Genomic DNA, 21000 nt, shown 5'->3' on the forward strand with positions numbered 1-21000 from the left:
GCCTTTCTCCGGCGCAAAGAACTTTGGGATTCGTAGTCCAGCGACATTAAGCAAGGTGAGACAGGCACTACCGGCACAGATGACAGAGGAGGGAATCACGGCCGTTCCGGCCAATGGACATTGCGCGCCAGACCTGAGTGGCGGGCGCAGAACCAATAGACGGGCCGCTCAGCCTGAGTGACGCGGGCTGCGGCCTACAGGCGGCCCGTGGGGCGGTGCGGTGCGCGGCGGCCCTAGTGCGAATCATGGGAGGCGGCTGGTGGTGGGCTCGGGCCGCCCGCCTAGCCCGACTACGCTTCCGGGGGGCGCTGCAGCAGCCTCAGCGGCCCCGGAGCGGGGGCCCCCGGGGGTCCTTCGCCCCTGGCCACGGCCCCCGCGCCGGGGCTTCGCCACCCCCGGTGTCCGAGCTGGACCGCGCGGATGCCTGGCTCCTCCGGAAAGCGCATGAGACAGGTCTGGGGCTGGGGTCGGAGTCTGACCGGATAGGAGAAAGGGTTCAAGTAGTAGAACAGTCGGCGTGTGAGTGGGCGATGGGGGCGGGGCTTCTGCTGGAAACAGGGCCCGGGCTCGGCAGGGAGAAGGGCTTCCGTCCGAGCGCAGGGAAGTTCTGGCTGCAAGAGCCCAGGCTGTCCGCATAGGGGAAGGGCTTGCAGATGGGGTGGTTGGGTTCGGGTTTATGGGGTGTGGTAGGAACTGCGGGGGAGGGGGTCTGGTTAGGAGAGGCAGCCTCATAGGAGATGAGAGAGGCTTTCAGAGAGAGCTAAGAGTTGAGGGAGTTGCCTGCAAATAGGGGTCCATTCGGGATGCAAATACGACCAGTCTGCATAAAGCGAGAGCGTGGATCCCTGCAGAAGAGGAGGAAGTTCTGGATTGGAAGAGGGGACAGCCAACAGAAGGAGAGCTCTCTGCTGATTGGAGGGAGAGTTGATCTAGTCTGCAGGGGGCGGGGCCTCAAGTGATGGTTCCAGATTGGAGCGGACCAGGCATCTAGATGTAGGATGGGGTGGGGTGCAGGGTCTGTAATGAGACCAGCCTGTTGCCTGGGGGGAGATGTGGATGGCTTCGGGACAGGCCATACCCAGTAGGAGATTTGAAGGAAGTGGAAGGGAGACTGGAAAGAAGCCTGGGATGGGGGAACAGTTTGTCCCAGAGGTCTGAGAAAGAAGTGAGAGAGCGTGCTGTGAGGAGTCATATGTGGGGAGGGGCTGATCAAGATGACCCCTTGTAGTCTTCCTGTCTACAGATTGAGGTTCTGCAATTTTGATTCTAGATCCTCGTCCAGATTCTGCAGAGACCGTCTTGAAACTTCAGTGTTGCAGTTTGCGGGGGAGGGGCACAAAGATGGAGGCGAGAGAGGATTTGGGGAGATGGGGTTAGATGCGGGGCTTCCTGGAATAGGTGAGGATTTGGGGCGGGTTAGCCTTGTGGCTGGATGGGATGGAGGGGGAATGAGGGCAGTACCCTCGGTTTGAGTGCCTGGGCTGAGGGGAGTTTAGGAGGTAGCGTTGGGCCTGATGCTGACCGGCGCCCCCATCTCCTGCTCTCTCCAGCCTTCCTCTCCTGGTTCCGCAATGGCCTCCTGGCATCTGGCATCGGGGTCATCTCCTTCATGCAGAGTGACATGGGTCGGGAAGCTGCCTATGGTGAGTGCAGACCCCTACTCTCACCCCCATCAGGAAATGTGGACAGTCCCCCCAGACTGGGGAATGCATTCATCCCTAGTAAATGTAGACTCCTTCCTGTTCCATCCCACCCCCCAATAATATATGGAGAACCTCCCAGCTTCCCCCAACCCACCCCTCCTCATGGGCACTGGACCCACCTGAAGTGGGTGGCCCAGAGCCTGGCAATGAGTCTCCTCTCCTCCAATCTGACTTCTCAAGAAATATGAGGGTCCTAGCCCGAGCTCATGCTGCCAGCCCCTGGCATGGCCTCTGCCCCTCCAACACTGTCTTTGCTTCCAGACCGGCCTCCACCCCTCCTCCAATCCTGGACCCCCAGACACCCACCTCTAAGTTCTAGACACCCTCTCTGATCCCTTCTCATGCCCGTAACCTTGGCCCTGTACTACCCCTGACCCCACCCTGTCCCAGTCCGGGCCCCAGGTCCTGCGCGCCCTTGACCGTGGTTCCGCCTTCTTCCACAGGCTTCTTCCTGCTGGGCGGTCTGTGCGTGGTGTGGGGCGGCGCCTCGTATGCTGTGGGCCTGGCAGCGCTGCGGGGGCCCATGCAGCTCTCGCTGGGGGGCGCAGCGGCCGGCGTGGGGGCTGTGCTGGCCGCCAGCCTGCTCTGGGCGTGTGCCGTCGGCCTCTACATGGGCCAGCTCGAGCTGGATGTGGAACTGGTGCCCGAGGATGACGGAGCGGCCACTGCAGAAGGCCCGGATGAAGCAGGCCGGCCGCCACCTGAGTAAGCAACAGGGCCATGGGGACTGGCCGGGCGCTGGACGGCCCGAGCACTGGGACATTAAAACCTGACCCCTTGCTCCAGACTCCGAGTAGTGGTTCGTGTTACTTGGGGAAGGCTGGGCCTGGAGGTGGATGGCGTGGGAGAGGAAGGCGAGGAGACAGACACGGGGGGAGGAGTGCACAGCTCTCCCAGCCCCCAAGACCAAGCCACAGGAAGGGAGCAGGCGTTTAATACTCAGGAGGGCTGAGCACCTGCCCTCACAGCCCGTGGAGCCCTCAGCCACCCCCGAGGCGCCATCCCTCTGGCGGCCCTCTCAGTCCTCAGTCCCCCTTCCGCTGTCCCCTGGTGCCCGTGTGCCCAGGGTAAGGCAGGCCCAGGGTTGGGTAAAAGGCCTCTGGGAGTGGGGGAGCCGGGCCCAGCCTCTGCAGATGTGGATACATGAGGCCCAGCTCCGTGGGGCCGTAGCGGATGGTGCTGGGCGCGCACAGGCCCCGCACGACGGGCGGCAGGAAGCCTGCATGCAGGAGGGCCGGTGCGGGGTCCCCGGCAGGCACCAGGCCCCAGGGCTGCACCGGGGCCCTCTTCAGGGCCCCTGCCCGGATGACAGAGGTGAACTCGGGCCGCGGTGAGGCTGGGTGGCTGGACAGCTCCTCGTCCCCACTGTCCTCTGAGTCTTTAGTTTCCCTCGGACCGGGCTCCAGTTTGATGCGTTTGCCCTGTGTCTCGGGCGCCTCGTTCTCATCCGGGGGGGCAGCCTGCTTCTCTTCCACTGGGGGCTCCGGCTCTGTAAGGGGAAGAGTCAGAAGGGCGCTGTGTGTGTGAGTTCCCCTCCCTCAGTCTTCCTGTCTGTGGAATGGAATTGTGCTCAGTGGCCTAGACCTGGGGTTCTCAGCTGGGAACAGTTTTGTTCTCCAGGAGACACCTTGCAATGTCTGGAGGCATTCTTGTTGTCACAGCTGGGAGGAGGGTGCTACTGGCCTCTAGTGGGCCAAGGCCAGGGATGCTGTTAAACATCCTACAGTGCACAGGACAGCCCCACAACAAAGAATCACCTGGCCCTAAAATGTCAGTAGAGCTGGGGATTGAGAAACCCTGGTCTTGGCTTGTGCTATTCAGCAGAACTTTCCAGGATAGAACTTTCCATGGTAATGAAAATATTCTATAGACTGTCCCACAAGGCAGTCACTGGCTACATGTGGCTACTGAGCACTTGAAATGTAGCCAGTATGACTGAGGGCACAGACTTTTAATTTTTAATGTTAATATAAATGGCCACATGTGGCTAGTGGCTTCTGGATTGGAAAGCAGGTCCCAAAGGTCCCTCAGAGCTTTTCAGGGACTGAGGTAGGAGGTGGGGCTTACCTGTGGGTTCCGGCCCTGGGCTGGACACGTCCTCACAGGCCATGCTGGCTGGAAGCTGGAAGGCATCCAGAGGTGTTTGGCCATCCTCAGCTTGGCTGGGGACAAGATGGATGGTATTGGGAGCCAGAGGTCCCGGGCTGTCCAGCTTCTGGTGAGTGAAGGCTCCCTCTAGCCCCACCCGACTCACAGCAGTGAGTGTAGACTTCCCCTCCACCATTATGAGTGTAGACAACCCCACCAGTGAATGTGGACCTCCCCCAGGCATTTAAAGGGCTCATCACCAGACCCCTAAACTCCAGGTTGGTTTTAAGCCCAGTTTGGCCCTCTCTTCTAAGGCCAGACCCATACAGATGGTGGCTACCTGGATGTCACCATTTGGTCCCTTGGGCACCTCATGCTTACCTGACCTCAGCATCTTCCTTCCAAATTTGCTGCTCTACTTAGGAGCCCAAATCCAGGCCCAGCAAAGCCAGAGACTGAGCAGAATATGGCCTCCTCCCCTTTTCCACCCTTAGAGTCCCTCATTTCCCAGTACCTGCCCCAGCCTCCTCCCTGAACCCCCAGCACCTGTCTTGTCCCTCAGCCCCCCTCCCCCCGCTCTACACGGCAGCCAGAGGGGTTTTTACAAAAAGCAGATTTGACTGTGACCCTCTCTAGCTCTAAAGCCTTCTATAGCTCCCCATTGCCCCTGAGACAAAAGGCCCTACAATTATCCTCAGCCTGTCTCTCACGACTTTATACTCCAGCCCCAAACACTACCTTTAGTTCTTCAGACAGGTCAGGCTGTTGCTCTTGGCCTTTGTCTTGGCTGTGCCTTCTGCTTAAAATGCCTTCCCCACCTCTGGCTTCTTTCCATCAGTTGCTCTACTCAGTGGCCCTCCCCTGGTAAGAGCCTGCCATGGCTCCCCAGTGCCCCAGAGTCAAGTCCAGACCCTCAACCTGGGCCTGACATTGCTGTGGACCTGCCTCTGCCTCTCTCACAGATACTGTTCCCTTCCCCGTGACTCCTGTCTGTCTCCTATAAGCAAGACCATTCCATCTCCAGGCTTCTCACTGTCCCCCTTTCCCCTTCATGTTTTTAGACTCCTCCAGGCTTGTCCTGTTCTAGAAGCCCTCCCTGAAGAGCCCCCACCCCGAAGTTGGGAGAGACGGCAGGATCTCTGGGAGGGAAGCCCTCTGTGGGTAGGGTGGGGCACAGCCCTCACCTGAGCACGTGGCTGACCCAGAGCACGTGGTGCTCCCCGGGGTTCTTCCCGCTCCCAGCCACGGTGGCCACGGATTGCAGCCACACAAAGCCCCCAGCGCGCTGCAGCCAGCGGTAGTAACCAGTCATCACCTGCCCCTTGTCCAGCACTGAGCCCAGTGCAGGGGCAGGGAGAGACCGGAAGGGATGCGGGCAGGGATGGGGGCAAGACAGAGAGACAGGTGGACAGGAGGGGACAGGCAGAGAGGGAGAGGAAGACCAGCAGAGGGGGGTGGACAGAGAGACAGAAAGGGTGAGACAATGGGGAGAAGAGAGAAAGACAAAAGCACAGAAAGGGAAACAGAGAGTGTGAGAGCTAACCCAGCATCGAGGCCTCCTGGACTTTTAAGGGTGGGTCAGAGAGACAGTCCCCTTTATTCCCACCCCACATCCTGAGCTGTTGCTCAGAGTCTCCTTGCTGCTCTTTCTGTGATGAATTGAGCCCCTGGAGCTATAAGGTACAGCAGGAGGGCCTGTGGTCAGCCCTGGAGAAGGACTTCTAGGGAACAGGGCAGTGGGGGGTACTCAGGTGTGGGGTGGTGGTTAGTGGAGGCATATCTCACAGTCCAGGTGGCTTTGGCGGATCCTGGTTGCATCCTGTCCATGGACAAACTGGTAGCAGCTGCGGCCCACGAGCTCTGAGGGCCCCAGGTCCATGTGATCACTGACTCTGTGGGCAACAGAGAGAAGATGGGAGAAGGAGTCCAAGACCATGGGGTGGGGGGAAAGAGGTAGAGTTGGCTCCAGAGTCACCCTGGGTTACATACTTGCTCTGGAGAGTTCTGCCTCTGTTTTCCTTTCTGTAAAATGGGCATAATAATAGTGTCCCTCCTGGGTTGGCTATGAGCATTCAAGCAGATGATGCTCCTGACATGTGGCAAGGCCCCAGGCACTCTGGAGATGCTCAGAGCATGGGAACTATTTCACTATTTAATTTTTCCCCACTGCGTGGTGCAGGAGAAGGAATGGATGAGAGATCAGAGATCAGAGGAAGAGATGGGCTCTGGGAGGGGCACAGCTCTGCAGAAGCACGCCATGACACCAGCCTCTTCTCCATCCTTAAAGGCCCCACCCTGGGCCAGACCCCAGTGGCCACCCTTGCCTCCCAGCCTCACGCCCTTCTTTCCATCACCCCTGCTCCTCCCTACTCTTCTGCTTTCTGTGGCTCCCCAGTGCCCTTCCCACTTCCCACATACCCCAGGTCTCCTGTGCACCCCCACCCACCCCACATCAGCCACCAACCCGGGTACCTGCTCTCACAAGCAAGGATGGTGAGACCCAGGCTGAGACGGAAGACGATCATGTGTCCGTGTAGTGGCAGCTCAGCCAGTGGGGCTGGGGGCAACGTGTGGCCAAGGGCCACAAGGCCCAGTGCGCGGGCTCTAAGTCGCCCGGTCACGTGGATGACCTGCTGGCAGTGGGTGTGGTTAGAGGGGCAAAGTGGGACCAGTGGGGCAGGAGGACCAGAACCAGAACCCCAGGCCAGGTTCCATCTGTCATCCAAAGGTGCCGGGGCACAGGGGCAGTGTGTGGCCCCCACTTCCAGGTCTGGTTCTCTGCAGCTAGTGAAGTCACCAGCCTGGCTCCCTTAGTCACTCTCGGACCTGCGACATAGCTGGCAGGAATGCAGGCGCTCTCTCGGGGGTGAGGGTACTTGGGAGTCAGGGGCTAGGGCCAGATGAGCCACACCCACCTTGTACCCTGAGGCCTTGACGTGTAGCCCCCTCTTGGTGAGGGTGGATTTCATGCGGATGAAGAAGGAGCGCTCCTGGACCCGGGAGGTGGGAAGCACCTGGGTGGGGCTGGCCTCTGGGGTGGAGAGTGTGGAAGGGTATGGGGTCCTGATGAAGAAACACACAGGCCACCTCCACCCCTGGCAAAGCCAGCCCAACATGGACACGGAATACCCACAGGGTCATGACACACTCAGAGACATACCTAATGGTTCTCCAAGCTCACTGAGACAGCATACACTAACCTCCCATCCATGCGGCAGCCAGCCAGGTCTTTCTAAAGCTTAAATCTGACCCTGTCCCTCCCCTGCTCTGAACCTGCCATAGCTCCCTAGGGTCTTTAGAAGAAAGCCCGCCTCTTTAGCTACATCTTCCAGCTCTCAGCTCAGACTCTCCTCCAGGAAGCCCTCCCTGACCCCTGGGCTGGGTCAGCTGCCCCCTCTAAGCTCCCCCATCCCAACCCTGCTTGGTCTGGGTTGTCATTGTCTTGGGACAGGTCAGTTTCCCCCACTGGACTGTGAGCCCCAAGAGGGTGGGGCTGGGACTGTCATGGTCACTACTATGTCCCCAGCACATGGCCTGGCACAGAATAGGGAACAGCCACAAATAAATCCAGATTATTCTGTAAATCCCACTATACAGTCTTATAACTATACTCACACACAGATGACCCTGTGCCTCAAACTCAGGTACAAACACAGTCACAGTCCCCAATAGTCCCACATGTATTGCAGATATCTCCCCAAGCCGGCAAGCATGGCTGACATCTCAGGTGTTTTTGCTGTTAAGTAAACCCAATACAAACGCTCCTTGACCTACAATGCGGTTACGTCCCGATAAACCCATAGTAAGCTGAAAATATCGTAAGTCAAAATTGCATTAATGGGCCGAGCCCGTGGCGCACTCGGGAGAGTGCGGCGCTGGGAGCGCGGCGACGCTCCCGCCGCGGGTTCGGATCCTATATAGGAATGGCCGGTGCACTCCCTGGCTGAGTACCGGTCACGAAAAAGACAGAAAAAAAAAAAAAAAATGCATTTAATACGCCTAACCATCGAACATCACAGCTTAGCTAGCCTATCTTAAACGTGCTCAGAATGCTTACATTAGCCTACGGTTGGGCAAAATCATCTAACAAAAAGTATTTTATAAAAAAGTGTTGAATATCACATCTAATTTATTATTAATTTATTTGTGCTCCGGTACTGAAAGTGAGAAATAGAATGGTTGTGTGGGTACCTAAGTACAGGTTCTACTGAGTGCTTATCACTTTTGCACTATCATAAAGCTGTAAGTTGGGGACCTCTATATAGCAAAATCCTATTTATAGGATAGTTTGCCTCATAGGCCCTCAACATCTCAGAGCTAAAAGGAACTTTCATGGTAATCTCCAACACCCTCCCTCCCTAACACGAGAGTGGAAATTCCTACTGAAGAGAAGGATTAGGAGCACAAATCCTGGCACTGGACAAAACTAGGCTGGAGTCCAACTCAATCACTTACAGTTGTGTGACCTGAGGCCATTAACCTCTCTGTGCTGTGCCTCAGTTTTCTGTTCTGTAAAGTGGAGATAATAATAGCTACTGCCTTGTGGAGTTGGGGTAGGACCCAGTGCAATAATGGACTTAAAGGCACAGCACAATGTTAATGCCCAATAAGCCGCCTTATTATTTACCAAAGCCACTCCCACCTCCAGTGAGCAGCGGAGGGGTCTTTTCTAAAGCTCAAACCTGGGGAAGCCAGGCAATCTTAGCGAGCTTAGGCTATTTTAGGGAGCCATGTCTCACCGCTTCAATTTAGACTCTGGTAAGTTTTACAAAGACTTGCTTTGCACAACTCTAACGGGAGTGGTTTTTGTACAAAAGAGGTACAGCTGGATACAGTGTGCCGAGCGTCCCTGATCTATCCTCAGGCTTCATTCTTTCGGGGTCCTCATAATTACCGATCTCAGGGGTATCCACAAGCGAGGAAGAAGAGGAAGAGGAGGAGACGGAGGGCGGGGTGGAGGGCCCCAGGGTCGGGGCCCGAAGCCCCAACTGCTCCAGCACCTCGGGGTGGTCCCCGGGGTGGATGTAGTCGAAGACGCTGCTGCCCGTCAGCTCCACCTGCCGGCAATGGAGGGGAATACAGGAAACGGGTGAGGTGCGCGCGCAGTGACTCGCCGGCCAGGCTCACCCTGGCTTCCTCGCCTGCACGCAGGCGCGCTTCATGTCAGTCTTGTGTTTTAATTAGAAAAAAATTACCTTTTAAAAGGAGGTTGCAGTTTAGGCTCTTCTCGTGCCTTCCTGCTTCACACCTAATGTTTATTTAAGGCTTTTCTGCCCCTGCCTACTCCGTGAAGAAGGGGCGCTCTCTCTCTCCTCTCTCTGTCTCTCTTTCCTTCTCTATCTCTGTCTCTCTCTTCTCTCTCTCTCTCCCTCTCCCTCTCTCTCTGTCTGTCTCTCTTTCCTTCTCTATCTCTGTCTCTCTCTTCTCTCTCTCTCTCTCCCTCTCCCTCTCTCTCTGTCTGTCTCTCTTTCCTTCTCTATCTCTGTCTCTCTCTTCTCTCTCTCTCTCTCCCTCTCCCTCTCTCTGTCTCTCTTTCCTTCTCTATCTCTGTCTCTCTCTTCTCTCTCTCTCTCTCCCTCTCCCTCTCGCTCTCTCTCTGTCTCTCTTTCCTTCTCTATCTCTGTCTCTCTCTTCTCCCTCTCCCTCTCTCCCTCTCCCTCTCCCTCTCCCTCTCTCTCTCTCTCTCTCTCTCTCTCTCTCTCTCTCTCTCTCTCTCTCTCTCTCTCTCTCTCTCTCTCGTGTGTTGGGGCAGGGTGTGGGGGTGTCAGAGCCTCCATTTTCCTAACTCTTGCTTATTCACTCCCATTCCTTACAGCAAACAGCTGCGCACTGACATGAATCACAGGGTGTCCCAGCTGGAATGGAACTCAGAATACAAACAGTGGAATGGTTTTCAAACTCTTTAAAGAATTAGAACCTTAAAGTTAGGCACTTTTACATTCAATTCTACCACCCACATCTCTGTCCTTGTCTCCTGTAGTGCAGTCCCCCATCTTCTCCCCACTGGGAGTGCTCCTGCCCAGCACCCTCACTGGTCTTCTGGCCTACAGTTCCCCACTCAGAGACCCCTCCACAAGTCACTGATCTGACCATGGCTCTCCCCAGAATCCTCTCGCGGCTCCCACTGCCCTGCACCTTGGGGTTACATGCATCCCTCTATCCCTCATCCCTCTGGCTCCTCTCCCTCCCTGAACCCTCCCCCACACCAGCTTCAAGCCTCTCCTTTACTCTTCCTTCCTCCCTTCCTCTTGTCCAAATTCCCCTCCTTTCAAGGTCTTCCTCCTCTAGGAATCTCTAACAACTCACTGAAGAGCTGCTCACAAGGGATAAACTACCAAGGCGCTGAATTTCCCAAATTTCCCATTTGCCAAAATGTTTGTAAAAACGATAAAAGTTGATAGCAATTTGTATTGAATGGATTGGCAAAGGCTGAGACGCTGTAAGAAGCCAGGACTCCAAGGATGAGGGCTTCTGGCTTCTCCCTGCCCTCTCTTTATATTTTAGCCTCCAGCTGCAGGAGCTGGGGCAAAAACAGCAAGCCGAAACAAAGAACAAAATGCAAACCAGTCAACTAAAATGCCACAGAAGTCTTGCAAAGCTGGCAAACCTCAAACCCTTCCAGTAGGAATTGCTGTAAACTTTTAAAATTGTTAAGAAGAAATAAGTGTTGGCAAATATGGCCACCAATCTGGCCACCAATCATTGGCAAACTGATTTTTCAGCTAATTTGCTTTCCTGTTTTGCCTCGTTACTTTATTTATTATTTTATTTATTTATTTATTTTTTTTGTCGTTTTTTTCGTGACCGGCACTCAGCCAGTGAGAGCACCGGTCAGTCCTATATAGGATCCGAACCCGCGGCGGGAGGGTCGCCACGCTGGCTCCCAGCGCAGCACTCTACCAAGTGCGCCACGGGCTCGGCCCCTGCCTCGTTACTTTAATAATCCTCCCCTGCTCCTGCGGATGAGCCACGTTGTGTGCTATGTGGGTTTCCAAGGAACACACTTTGGGAACCAGAGATCCAGTCCATTTTTTTCATGCTGGGATGGTTGAGGCCAGGAGAGAGAAAGACATGCATGGGCCAGGCAAGGAAGATGGTGGCTAAGCCAGTCCAGACTGCCCACTGGGGGCCCCTTACCTGTGAGAGACCCAGATAAATGGAGACTGTCTCTGAGATGTACAGGAATTTTCCTTCCTGGTTCAAGGCAAACACGAAGCCATCCAGGGACTGGAGTTGGGAGAGACAGGGAGGGGAGAGGGGAGGGCCTGGCATCAGTTTGTCCACCCGACAAGTGGTAAGGGAGGTTCTCCACCTGGGATGGATTGTTCTGGTGGGGAGGAGGCGTCTGTGGCCCTTGGAAGGGGCAGGCAGGAGGGGAGGCGGAGCATCCAGATTCCCAGTTGTGCTCCCCATGGGATAAACGCTGGAGAAGAGGCTGTTGTTCTGTGGCAGAAGCCACCAGGTGGCAGCAGGGAGCAGCAGGCAGGGAAGGAGCCTCACCTGCAAGATGTGTCCTCCCAGGTGCTGCTCGAAGACTTCAGTGACCAGCGCCGTGGGGCCCCTGCGGCTTGGGGCTGAGGGCAGAGGGAGGGATAAAGCCAGGGCCTATTGGACTGGCTGACCCTGGCCTGGGCAGGCCCCCAGGGAGCCAGTCTACAAATCTCTCTCTCTCCCTCCTGGGCCTGCAGCTGTCTTGAGGTTCGATTCCAGGGTCTGTGGGCCACGTGGGGGAAGAGATCTGGGGTATGTGGAGGGCAGAGGTGGGCCAGACAGTGAGACAAACATAGTGACTAAGACACACAGAGACAGAGAGATAGACCATGGGATGTATAGAGGTAATCATTCATTCATTCATTCATTCACTCAGCAAAAGCTTTCTGAATACCTACAGTTCACAGGTCCTGTACAAGATAGTGCTGGGGACACAGAGGAGACCAGGACAGACTGGCCTGCCCTTAGGGCTCGCAGGCCAGGTGTAGATGAACAACAAACAACTAACAAATATAGAATTATCATTTGTGGCCAGTGCTATGACAAACCAAACAGCGGCATGAAATGAATAATAATAGGATAAGGGCTATGGAGGGGGCATCTGAGCTCAGGCCTGAAGGACGGGAAGGAGGCAGATAGGAGACTGACAGAGAGACAGAGAGACAGACAGGGGGATATAAAGGAACAGAGAGAGGGCCGGCCCATGGCTCACCCGGGGGTGATGACACCAAGCCAAGGGTTTAGATCCCCTTACCGGTCTTTAAAGAAAATAAATAAATAAAAATAAAGGAACAGAGAGAAAGAGAGACATTACAACTCAACCATAAAAAGACAACCCTATTCAAATATGGGAAAAGGACTTTATCTTTCTCCAAAGATGATATACAAATTGCCAATAAAGAGAGATACTCAACATCATTAATCATTAGAGAAACGCAAATCAAAACCATAATGAAATACCACTTCACACCCACTAGGATGGCTAGAATTAAAAACAAAACAAAACAGAAAATAAGTGTTGGCGAGGATGTGGAGAAATTGGAACCCTCATGCATTGCTGATGGGACTGTAAAATGGTGCAGTGACTATGGAAACAGTTTGGTGGTTCCTCAATAAGTAAACATTGAATTACCATGTGAGCCGGCAGCTCTACCTCTCAGTATATATGTAACCAAAAGCGCTGAAAACAGGCGTTGTAACAAATACTTGCACACGTATGTTCATAGCAGCATTATTCACAATAACCAAAAGGTGGGGACAACCCAACTGTACATCAACTAATGAATGGATCAATAAAATGTTGTGTGTTCATCCAAAGGAATATTATTGGGCCATAAAAAGGAATGAATCACTGACACATGCCACAACATGGATGGAACTTGAAAACATGATGCTAAGTGAAAGAAGCCAGACCCAAAAGGCCACATATTGTGTGACTCCATTTATAAGAAATGACCAGAATTGGCAAATCCAAGGAGCAGAAAGCAAGTTAGTGGTTGCCAGGGGAGGATGGGGAGAGGCTGCTTAATGGGTACACAGAGTTTCTTTTTGGGGTGATGGAAATATTTTGGAACTAGATAGAGGTGATGTTTGCACAACATTGTGACTGTAATAAAGGCCACTGAATTGTACACTTTAAAATGGATAATTTTATGTTATGTAAATTTCACCTCAATAAAAATTTTTTTATAAGAGAGATAGGGACAGAGACATATATAGACACAGAGAAAGAGACAGAGATAGAGAGATAGAGAGGGAGTTAAAGACAGAGAGATATAAAGAGATGGATGGAGAGGGGACTGGCCAGTTAGCTCACTTGGTTGGAGCTTAGTGCTGATAACACCAGGTAAAGGGTTCATATCCCCACACAGGCTAGCTGCCAAAAAAAGAGAGAGAAATGGAGAGATGGGAAAAGAGATACACAGAGAGAGACAGATACAGAGAAAGACAGGAACAGAGAGACAGAGATGGCGAATGAGACAGAGGCAAGGAGAGACACAGGCCCCCTGCCCCATCTCCCCTACTGTAAGGAGCCAGGGCCCTGGACTGCATGCTGGGGGTGGGCAGAGATGCAGAGGTCCTAGACTCTGTTCCCATCCAGGACTCCTGGGTGACCCAAGGGAGATCGAGGCCCAGTGCTGACAGTGAGGTGCCAGGAACTTTGGGGAGGCAGGGGAAGGACCCAGCAACCCAAAGGGCCACCAAGCATCTACTTCTTGTGGATCTAAGGATCCAGGTCTGATGTCAAGTCCCAGCACTGTTCCTCCCTGGCTGCCTGCACCGGGACCATTCCCTTTGCCTGTCTGTGCCTCAGTTTGCTCCTCTGTCAAGTGGGTTTGCTAAAAGCACTGACCTCCCAGGCTGGTTAAGCATTCAGTCAGCTTAACAGAATGGGCTTAGCTCAGGCCTGGCACACAGCAGGTGCTGCCAGATACAGAGCTGGGATTAGTATTAATAGTGTGATTACTATTGTTAATCACCAGATCATTAAAACACCAGGCAGCGATACCCCACCCCCTTCCCCATCAGGACGTGGCCCCCAGTCCCCCCTAGTGTCTGGGCCAAGCCTCCTTCTCCCAGGAGAAGCCCCACATCCTCCTGGTGATTCCTCCCTGCCTCCACCCCTGACTAGAGCTCCAGGAACAATAACCGAGGGGGGGGTGCTGGGGACCCCTCCCCCGAAATGCAGCTCGAACCAGCCGGGTGACAGGCGGGAACAATGCTGCCTGCTAATTGTCGCAATTTTCCCCTGTCATTTTGCTAATTCCTTCATTTTCCCTCTCACAGGATCAGCCCGGGTCAGACCAAGCCGCTGCAATTAACAGCATTAATGGGCACGTAGGGATGAGGGTGTGTGTTAGGTGGAGGGCTCAGGGACCTGCTGTTCCCCATCCATAGGCCCTGGCCCCTGTGATAGGGGCCCCCAGTGTCCGTCTCCCACCACTGAACGATGTGTCTTATTACCCCCGCCACCCACCTCCCCAATCTCACCAACTCCCCGACTCCTCCTGCTACGTTCCCTCCTCTCCCCTCCAAATGCCCCTGTTCCTCTGGCCCCAAATTCAGCAGGTGGCTGTTCACTACTCCCAGGTCTTCCCCTTCCTCATAGCCAAACCCCAAACATCACTTACTCATTTAAAAAATATTCGAGGAGGTTTTTCTAAGAGCCTGTCCCGGTTGTCATCATCTCCTGCAGAGGCGGGGGGTAACCCAGGGCAGGGATGGGGGGACCCGGGGGGAGAGAGGGGGGCCTGGGGTAGAGAGAGGGGGACTCAGGAGTCGGGGGGAGACCCGGGGTCAGAGAGAGGGTGAGACCTGGCAGTAGAGGGGGAGGAGCCAGGGACAGAAAGAGGGGAGACTGAGGGATAGAGAGATGGGGACCGAGGGGCAGAAAGGGGACAGAGGGGAGAAGCCAAGGCCACCTCCACATTTTAAGGGTCCCCCTTCCCCTCTCAGTCTCAACTGCCCTGAAGGGCTTTGCTGATCCAGGGTACCAGAGAAGAGGGCTGGGACATACCACCCACGGGAAGTTCTGGGAGAGGAAACGCCGCCCACCACCAAAAGCCTAGCTCCCTGCAGTAGGCCTGAAAACTGTGGGGGGTGGACAATGGGGCTGGACCATGCATGGGGCGCTTCCACCTGACCTCTCCTCAGCCTCATCTGTAAAATGGGTCTAGCGATGGAGTGGAATGTGTTCCTGCATGGGGAGTGCCTCCATAGCACAAAGCCAGGCACACGGTAGGTGCCTAAAAATAGAGTTCTGCCAGGATTCTTACTTCAGGGCACCTCTAGCATTCTAGGTAGTTCCCTGGAGTCCGCTTTGACCCCTTTCTATCTCTGGCTGCCACGCGATTTTCAACAAGCTAGAGGACTGGACCTGACTGCACCTTGGCCCCTGGCCCAGCAGGTCTAGCTGCCCACCTCCCTCCTGGATCAAGCACTTGCCTCCCCACTGGGCTCACACCACCTCTGAGTCTCCCAGCTCACCACTACCCACGAGGCCCTGTACCCCATGGCCCCCGTTGACCACTTCGTGTTCAACCCCCGCTCACCTACTCCTCTGCAGCCCGTCCCGCGGGCCTCAGGCTGGCCGTGCCCAGCAAGCGGATTCCCACCTGCCAAAGGGCCTTTGCACCTGCCTGCCCTCTGCTCGGCTGCTCTCTTCCAGCTTTCTCATCGCCTGCTCCCTCACCTCCTCGGAGTCTCAGCTCAATGATCACTTCTCAGAGAGGCCATACCTAACCTGTGGTTGAAGATGTCACCCTCCTACACTTACCCAGTTCCACGGTCACCCAACAACTATTTCCTGAGCCATGACTGTACCCCAGGTGACCAAAGGGCTATGGAAGAGAGACACACAGTAAACAAGATACATAAATATATAGCGTCAGAGGTGACAACAGTGCTATGGAAAGAAGTAAGGCAGGGAGTACTGGAGGGTGGGGGTGGTGTTGCCATGTTTAATAAGGTGGTCAGGGAAGGCCTTGCTGAAGAGCTGGCATTCTGAGGCAAGGGAGCTCCTGGCGGAGGGCAGGGCAAGTGCAAAGGACCTGAGGTGGGAACATGCTTCTCTGAAGAACAGCAAGGAGGCCAGTGTTAGGAGGGGGAGTGAAGAGGTGACAGGGGCAGAAGATGAGATTGGGGAGGGACGGGGCAGGGGCCTTGGATGTAGAGTTTGGGGTTTCACCCTTGTGGACAGAGACTTTGTCCTGTTCCCTGCTGTGTCGCCAGCACCTAGACCAGTGCCTGGCACAGGGAAGGTATTCAATGGGTGTTTGCTGAATAAATAGGGAATGCTGACATGAGAGCAAGTCTGTCTCCTCCCTAGACTCAGAGACCCAGGGTTAGACTTTAACATCTGTTGTCTCATTTCACAGATGGCAGACTAAGCTCAAAGACTTTGAGACCTACAGGTAGGACTTATCCCATGCCACGTATGGTGGTGGAGAAGGTGGACTCTGGATCCAGGCCATCTGCGTTTGAATCCTGGGGTCCCTTCCTGACTGTGTGACCTTGGACAAACAGCTCCACGTCTCTGGGCCTTGGCTTTCCACTTCTATAAAATGGGAATCATAATAGTGCCTCCCTCCTAAGATTTCTCAGAGGATGAAGCAAGTTACTTTGTATACAGTGCTTAGTATAGTGTCTGACACGTGGATTGTACATTATTGCTATTATTATTGAGAGGGATGTAGAAGCCCCGTCCCCTTCAGAGAGGGGGAGGCACAATGCTTTGTCCTCTGACTTCAGCTAAGAAGCTGTCCTCAGTTTCCTCATCTGAATTATGAAAGCACATGCTTGGCCTCTTGTTAGAGACCCTGCTTGGCTGGAAATGCCCCACCCACGATTTCCTTTTTTTTTTTTCTTTTTGGCGGTTGGCGGTAAGGGGATCCGAACCCGGGACCTTGGTGTTTTAAGGCTGTGCTCTAACCAGCTGAACTAATCCGCCAGTCCCTGATTTCCCAGTTTTGGACTAGAGGAGTCTACGCATTACTGGGCCCAGACACACCCCAGTTCGTTTCCGCGTACAGGCGGGGGTCGGTGAGTCCGTGGTCTGCCACCTCCGTGTTGTGACTTCCATCAAGCCCCTGCCGCCTCGGAGCCTCGGAATGCCCACCCGAGTTCTGGGGGCTGGACCCCAGTGAGACGCTCTGGGCCTCCCCGCACCCTTCCCGCCTCGAGCTCTGGGACAATAGACAAGATGTTTATCCCCCGCCGGCGCACGTGTTGTTCGCGGTAATGACAGTAATCAGAGGCGCTAATGCCGCATTCTCTCGGCGCCAGTCAATTCGCCTAATTACCGCCTGGGAAGCTGGATTATTTAAATTTAAATGGTGATTTATTGCGAGTTTAATCAATGCTATTTTCTCTCCCTCCTCCTCCCCTGGGACCGGGGCAGGAGAGGAATTGGAGCCCCTCCAACTCCACCCTAAGGACACCCCCTTCCTTATTCCTGCTTGAAGGGTGGGGGGCAGCAGTAGCCTGGGATGCCCTGTCCCTTTCACCTGAGAACTCAGACTAATATCATCACTGTCTTCTAGTAACAACGGTATGGCAGCAATACGTAAAACAGGAGTCACAGCAATAAAAACAGGGCTGGCCGGTTAGCTCAATTGGAGAGCCTGGTGCTGATAAGGTCAAGGGTTCGAATCTCCATACGGGCCAGCCGCCCCCCAAAACTCAGCAATAACTGAATACTTCTATGTCCAATAATACAGTCTGAGTAATAATAATAAAATCAGATATCTATGCAAATCTGTATCTTACATATTCTATATTTTTATATATTATAGATTATATTGTTTTTTCTTTATTTTGTCTTGACCACAAGGATGTCAGCCTCTCCAGGACAGGGACTTTTGTCTGGTTTGTTTCCCGCTGGGTTCGTGCTCAGAACAGCCAGACATGCAGTCGACGCCCAGTGAACAGCGCCCCCGTAACCCTGCAAGGTAACCGCTGAGAGCAATGCTCGCCACGCGTTGCTGCGTTCTCCGGGCCCGGCGTGTCCGAGGCTTTGCAATTACTGCCTGGTTGGTCCTCGCCTCAGTTCTCTGCGGGGGGTTTGACCGTTATTCCCGTTTCCCAAATGGCGACCTACCCGGGGCTACAAAGCTGGGGAGTGGCAGAACGGGGACAGGGACCCAGGCGAGTCTTTCTGAAGCTCCCTGTCTTACCTGCTATATTACACTGTCTCCCTCCAGCTCCTCCAAACTGGGAACTGAGGCTCCAGCCATCGCGTCCCCTCTGAGGCCCCTCACGCCTGGGTGCGAAACCTCTCAGCCCAGTTCAGTGCGAGGCCGGGGAGCGTTCCCTTTGCCCCGCCCAGGTAGCTGGGGTTTCTTTTTACTGGGTGGTCTGATCTCTGGTGTTGCCAGGCCCTTGCTTAGGACAAAATTCATGACATCTTCCCAACCTCTTGTGCCCATTTTGCAGGTTAATATGCTGAGGCTTGGAGAGCAAAGACCACCTGATAGGGACACGAAATGTCTGGCTGACTCCAAACGCCGAGCTACCTCTTGGCCAGGGAGCTGGGCGACGACTGGCAGCCCCCTGAGGTCCCACCTCCACCGACGCGCCCCGGGACACTCGCCCCTGCGCATGCGCACTCACCGAGGCCCGCCGGCGGCCCCGCAGCCCTCAGCCCCCAGGGCGGCGCCCCCACCGCGGCGAAACGGCGCAGGCGGAGGTAGGTGACGCTGAGGCGCACGATGGACGCCTTGTCCAGCTGGCTGGAGATGGCGCCGGGCAGGGGGAGAAGCTTGGCCAGCTCGAAGAACTCCAGGTTCTCCTTCCCGCGCCGCGAGCGGGCCGCGTTGCGGGACTTCTCCTTGCGCTGCGCCTGCAGGCTGGGCGGACGGCGCGGAGGAGGCGTCAGGGGCCCGGAGCGACCCGGCCTCCTGGGGCCTCGGGAACGGGACGTGGCTTTGGGAGTGATTCGACACTCTGGAGGGGGGCAGACCTGAGTGTGACTCTACAGCCTGGCCGTGGGGACAGGACTTAGGTGTAAATTCTGGGAGGCGGAAGAGGGAGAAGGTGAGAGTGCAGGGCATGGATTGGGAGGGAAGGAACCAGGCGCAGAACGCGGGACGGGGCATGACGTACAGGACAATGGCTGAGCAACTCGGCTGAAAAATTCTAGCCCCAAGGGGCGGCGCAGGAAAGCGGCTGTAGGTTCTCCCCGGGACGCCTCTGGGGGCGGGGCCACGACCGAGGGAAGGGGCTTTGCTCACCAGGGTCCGGGCGGGGTCTTGACCACGAGCCCCGGCAGAACGTCCCACGGGACGCGGGCGCCAAGGCCTCCCCTGCATTTGACCTCGGCTCCGCCACCACTGCTGGGATAAGGGGCCGCCATCTCCGCGGGGGCTCTTTCAGGCGGACTCTGAGACCCGCGTCTCCTGCAGTGGGAAGGAACCCGAGGCAGCATTCAGTGCCCCAGGTGGCCCTGGGTGGCCCTCGGGAGGCCTAGGGAAACTGAGGTCCGTGTGTGGCTCAGGGTCCCGGCAAGGAGAAGGAGCTGGAGCTGGATGGGGCCTCAGTTTCCCCTTCCCAGATGCCCCGGTACAGAGGCCGCAGCTTCCACCCTGGCCGGCCTGGAGCTGGCGCTCTGGGTGAGGACGTGCCCCGCCGCCGCCTCCCCCGCGCCGCCCGCCAGCGCGCCCGCCTCACGCCCGCGCCGGGCCGGTTCCCGCATACCAATGGGCGCACGCGGCGCGCATACGGATCGGACCGGCCCGCGCGCTGCGTGCCAAGCATGCCCAAGACCGGCGGGGGGCGGGCGGCTCGCCGGGGCCGGGCACGCCCACTCCAGCCCTCCCCCTACCCCACCGAGCTCTCCGCCCGAGGGATCCGACCCCCAAGCCCACCCCAGGCGTCCGACTCCCCGCATCTGTGGTGCGCCTATTTCCCTGGCTGGGCTAAGGAGGTAGGCGGCAGAGGGCAGGGACCTTCGCGAAGCCCCTCGGGGTGGCGCCAAGTGTCAGGGCCGCCAAATCTCCGCAACCGCAACTTCCTCCCCGAAGACCCCGGCGTGCGAGCCCTAGCCCCCGACGCAGCGGCCAGAGCCTCAGCTCGAGGACGCCCCCAGGATGGAGCCGATACTCGGCGCCCAGGTGTCCTGGTGTCCAGATCCCCGAGAACCAGGAACGTGTTCAATTAGGTCTTCATTCCTCCGGGACTAGGTGTTCAGGAGACCCCCTCCCGCAAGCCTCCCCAGCCAGGTGTCCAGATCCCCAGACCCTGGGGTCCAGGTCCCTCGGCCCCCTATTTCTTCAGGACCCAAACATCCGTGGGTGTTTGGGCCCCGAACTCCTTCCCCCAGCCTCGGGATACAGGCGTCCTGATTACTGTCCCCTAGGACACTGGAGTTCTAACCTCCCATTCCTCCAGGACCCAGGAGTCCCCTTTCCCCTCATGCCAGACTCTCGCAGGACCCCAGCGCGGTTACCTGGCTGCAGGGCAGGCTTCGGGCACGGCTTGGGGCCGGGCGGGCCGGCCAGGCGGCGCAGAGGGGCCGCTCCATAGACCCCGGGGCGCGCGGGGCGCGGTGGGGCGCGCGGGCTGTGGCTCCCGGCTCTGGGCGCACACCGCGGCCTCGCAGACCTAGAGACGCGAGGACAGAGCCGGCAGGCGGGGCGGGGTCTGCCGGAGCCCCGCCCACCGCGCCTCTGCCCCTCGGCCCTGCTCCGTGCCAGCCCCTCGTACCTTTCCCTGATTGAGGCCCCCCAGTTCTGGCGTCTCCGGGTGCCCTGGTGTCCGAGTCCCCTCACCCATCGGCAAAATCGGGGGTCAGAACAAGAACCTCAGAATCGGAGCTTCCCCACCCCGAGAGGGGAATACCTATCTCCACACCCCGTCGGGAGGAATTTAGTGCCCCAGCTCTTCCGAGAGAACCCGGGACAAGAACCCAGCAGACAAGATGAGTACCCTGCACCCAAGCCCACCATAGGAGTGGAGAGTCAGACGTTAGTGCCCCCTCCGGGACAAAAATCCAGGGCGTTCGAGAACCTCCCTTTCCAGGAGAGAACTTCGAGGTGTCACCACGCCTTCCCCAGACAAAGCTGGGACCTCGCACCCAAGCCCATCCTAACAAGGCCAGGATTAGGAGTCCGGACAGGACCTCCCTCAGAGACCAGGACCCAGGTATCTTTAAGGAACGCCAGAGACCAGGATCCTGCGGTCTCATCCCCATACCCCGCTGGAGGGATGGAAACCCCAACAT

General features: G+C 56.3%; 2 protein-coding genes across 2 annotated transcripts; one reads left to right on the forward strand and one right to left on the reverse strand.

Moving 5' to 3' along the window:
• The first annotated feature begins 225 nt into the window (after window positions 1-225).
• Window positions 226-2490, forward strand: TMEM160 (transmembrane protein 160). Its single transcript, XM_063112977.1, has 3 exons — window positions 226-453; window positions 1551-1643; window positions 2147-2490. The coding sequence occupies exons 1-3, from the start codon at window positions 246-248 to the stop codon at window positions 2410-2412; spliced, it is 567 nt and encodes a 188-aa protein (XP_062969047.1). The 5' UTR covers window positions 226-245; the 3' UTR covers window positions 2413-2490.
• A 238-nt stretch (window positions 2491-2728) lies between these two features.
• NPAS1 (neuronal PAS domain protein 1) lies at window positions 2729-19134 on the reverse strand. Its single transcript, XM_063112008.1, has 11 exons — window positions 19013-19134; window positions 18393-18628; window positions 11292-11365; window positions 10929-11018; window positions 8686-8848; window positions 6707-6822; window positions 6264-6421; window positions 5577-5683; window positions 4976-5123; window positions 3771-3865; window positions 2729-3192 (listed from the first exon to the last, which is right to left on the reverse strand). Exons 1-11 carry the CDS (start codon window positions 19132-19134, stop codon window positions 2729-2731), a joined length of 1773 nt encoding a protein of 590 aa, XP_062968078.1.
• Window positions 19135-21000: the final 1866 nt, after the last annotated feature.

The sequence above is a fragment of the Cynocephalus volans genome, chromosome 10 (genome assembly GCF_027409185.1).
Source record: "Cynocephalus volans isolate mCynVol1 chromosome 10, mCynVol1.pri, whole genome shotgun sequence".
In the NCBI taxonomy this organism is placed as follows: Eukaryota; Metazoa; Chordata; class Mammalia; order Dermoptera; family Cynocephalidae; genus Cynocephalus; species Cynocephalus volans.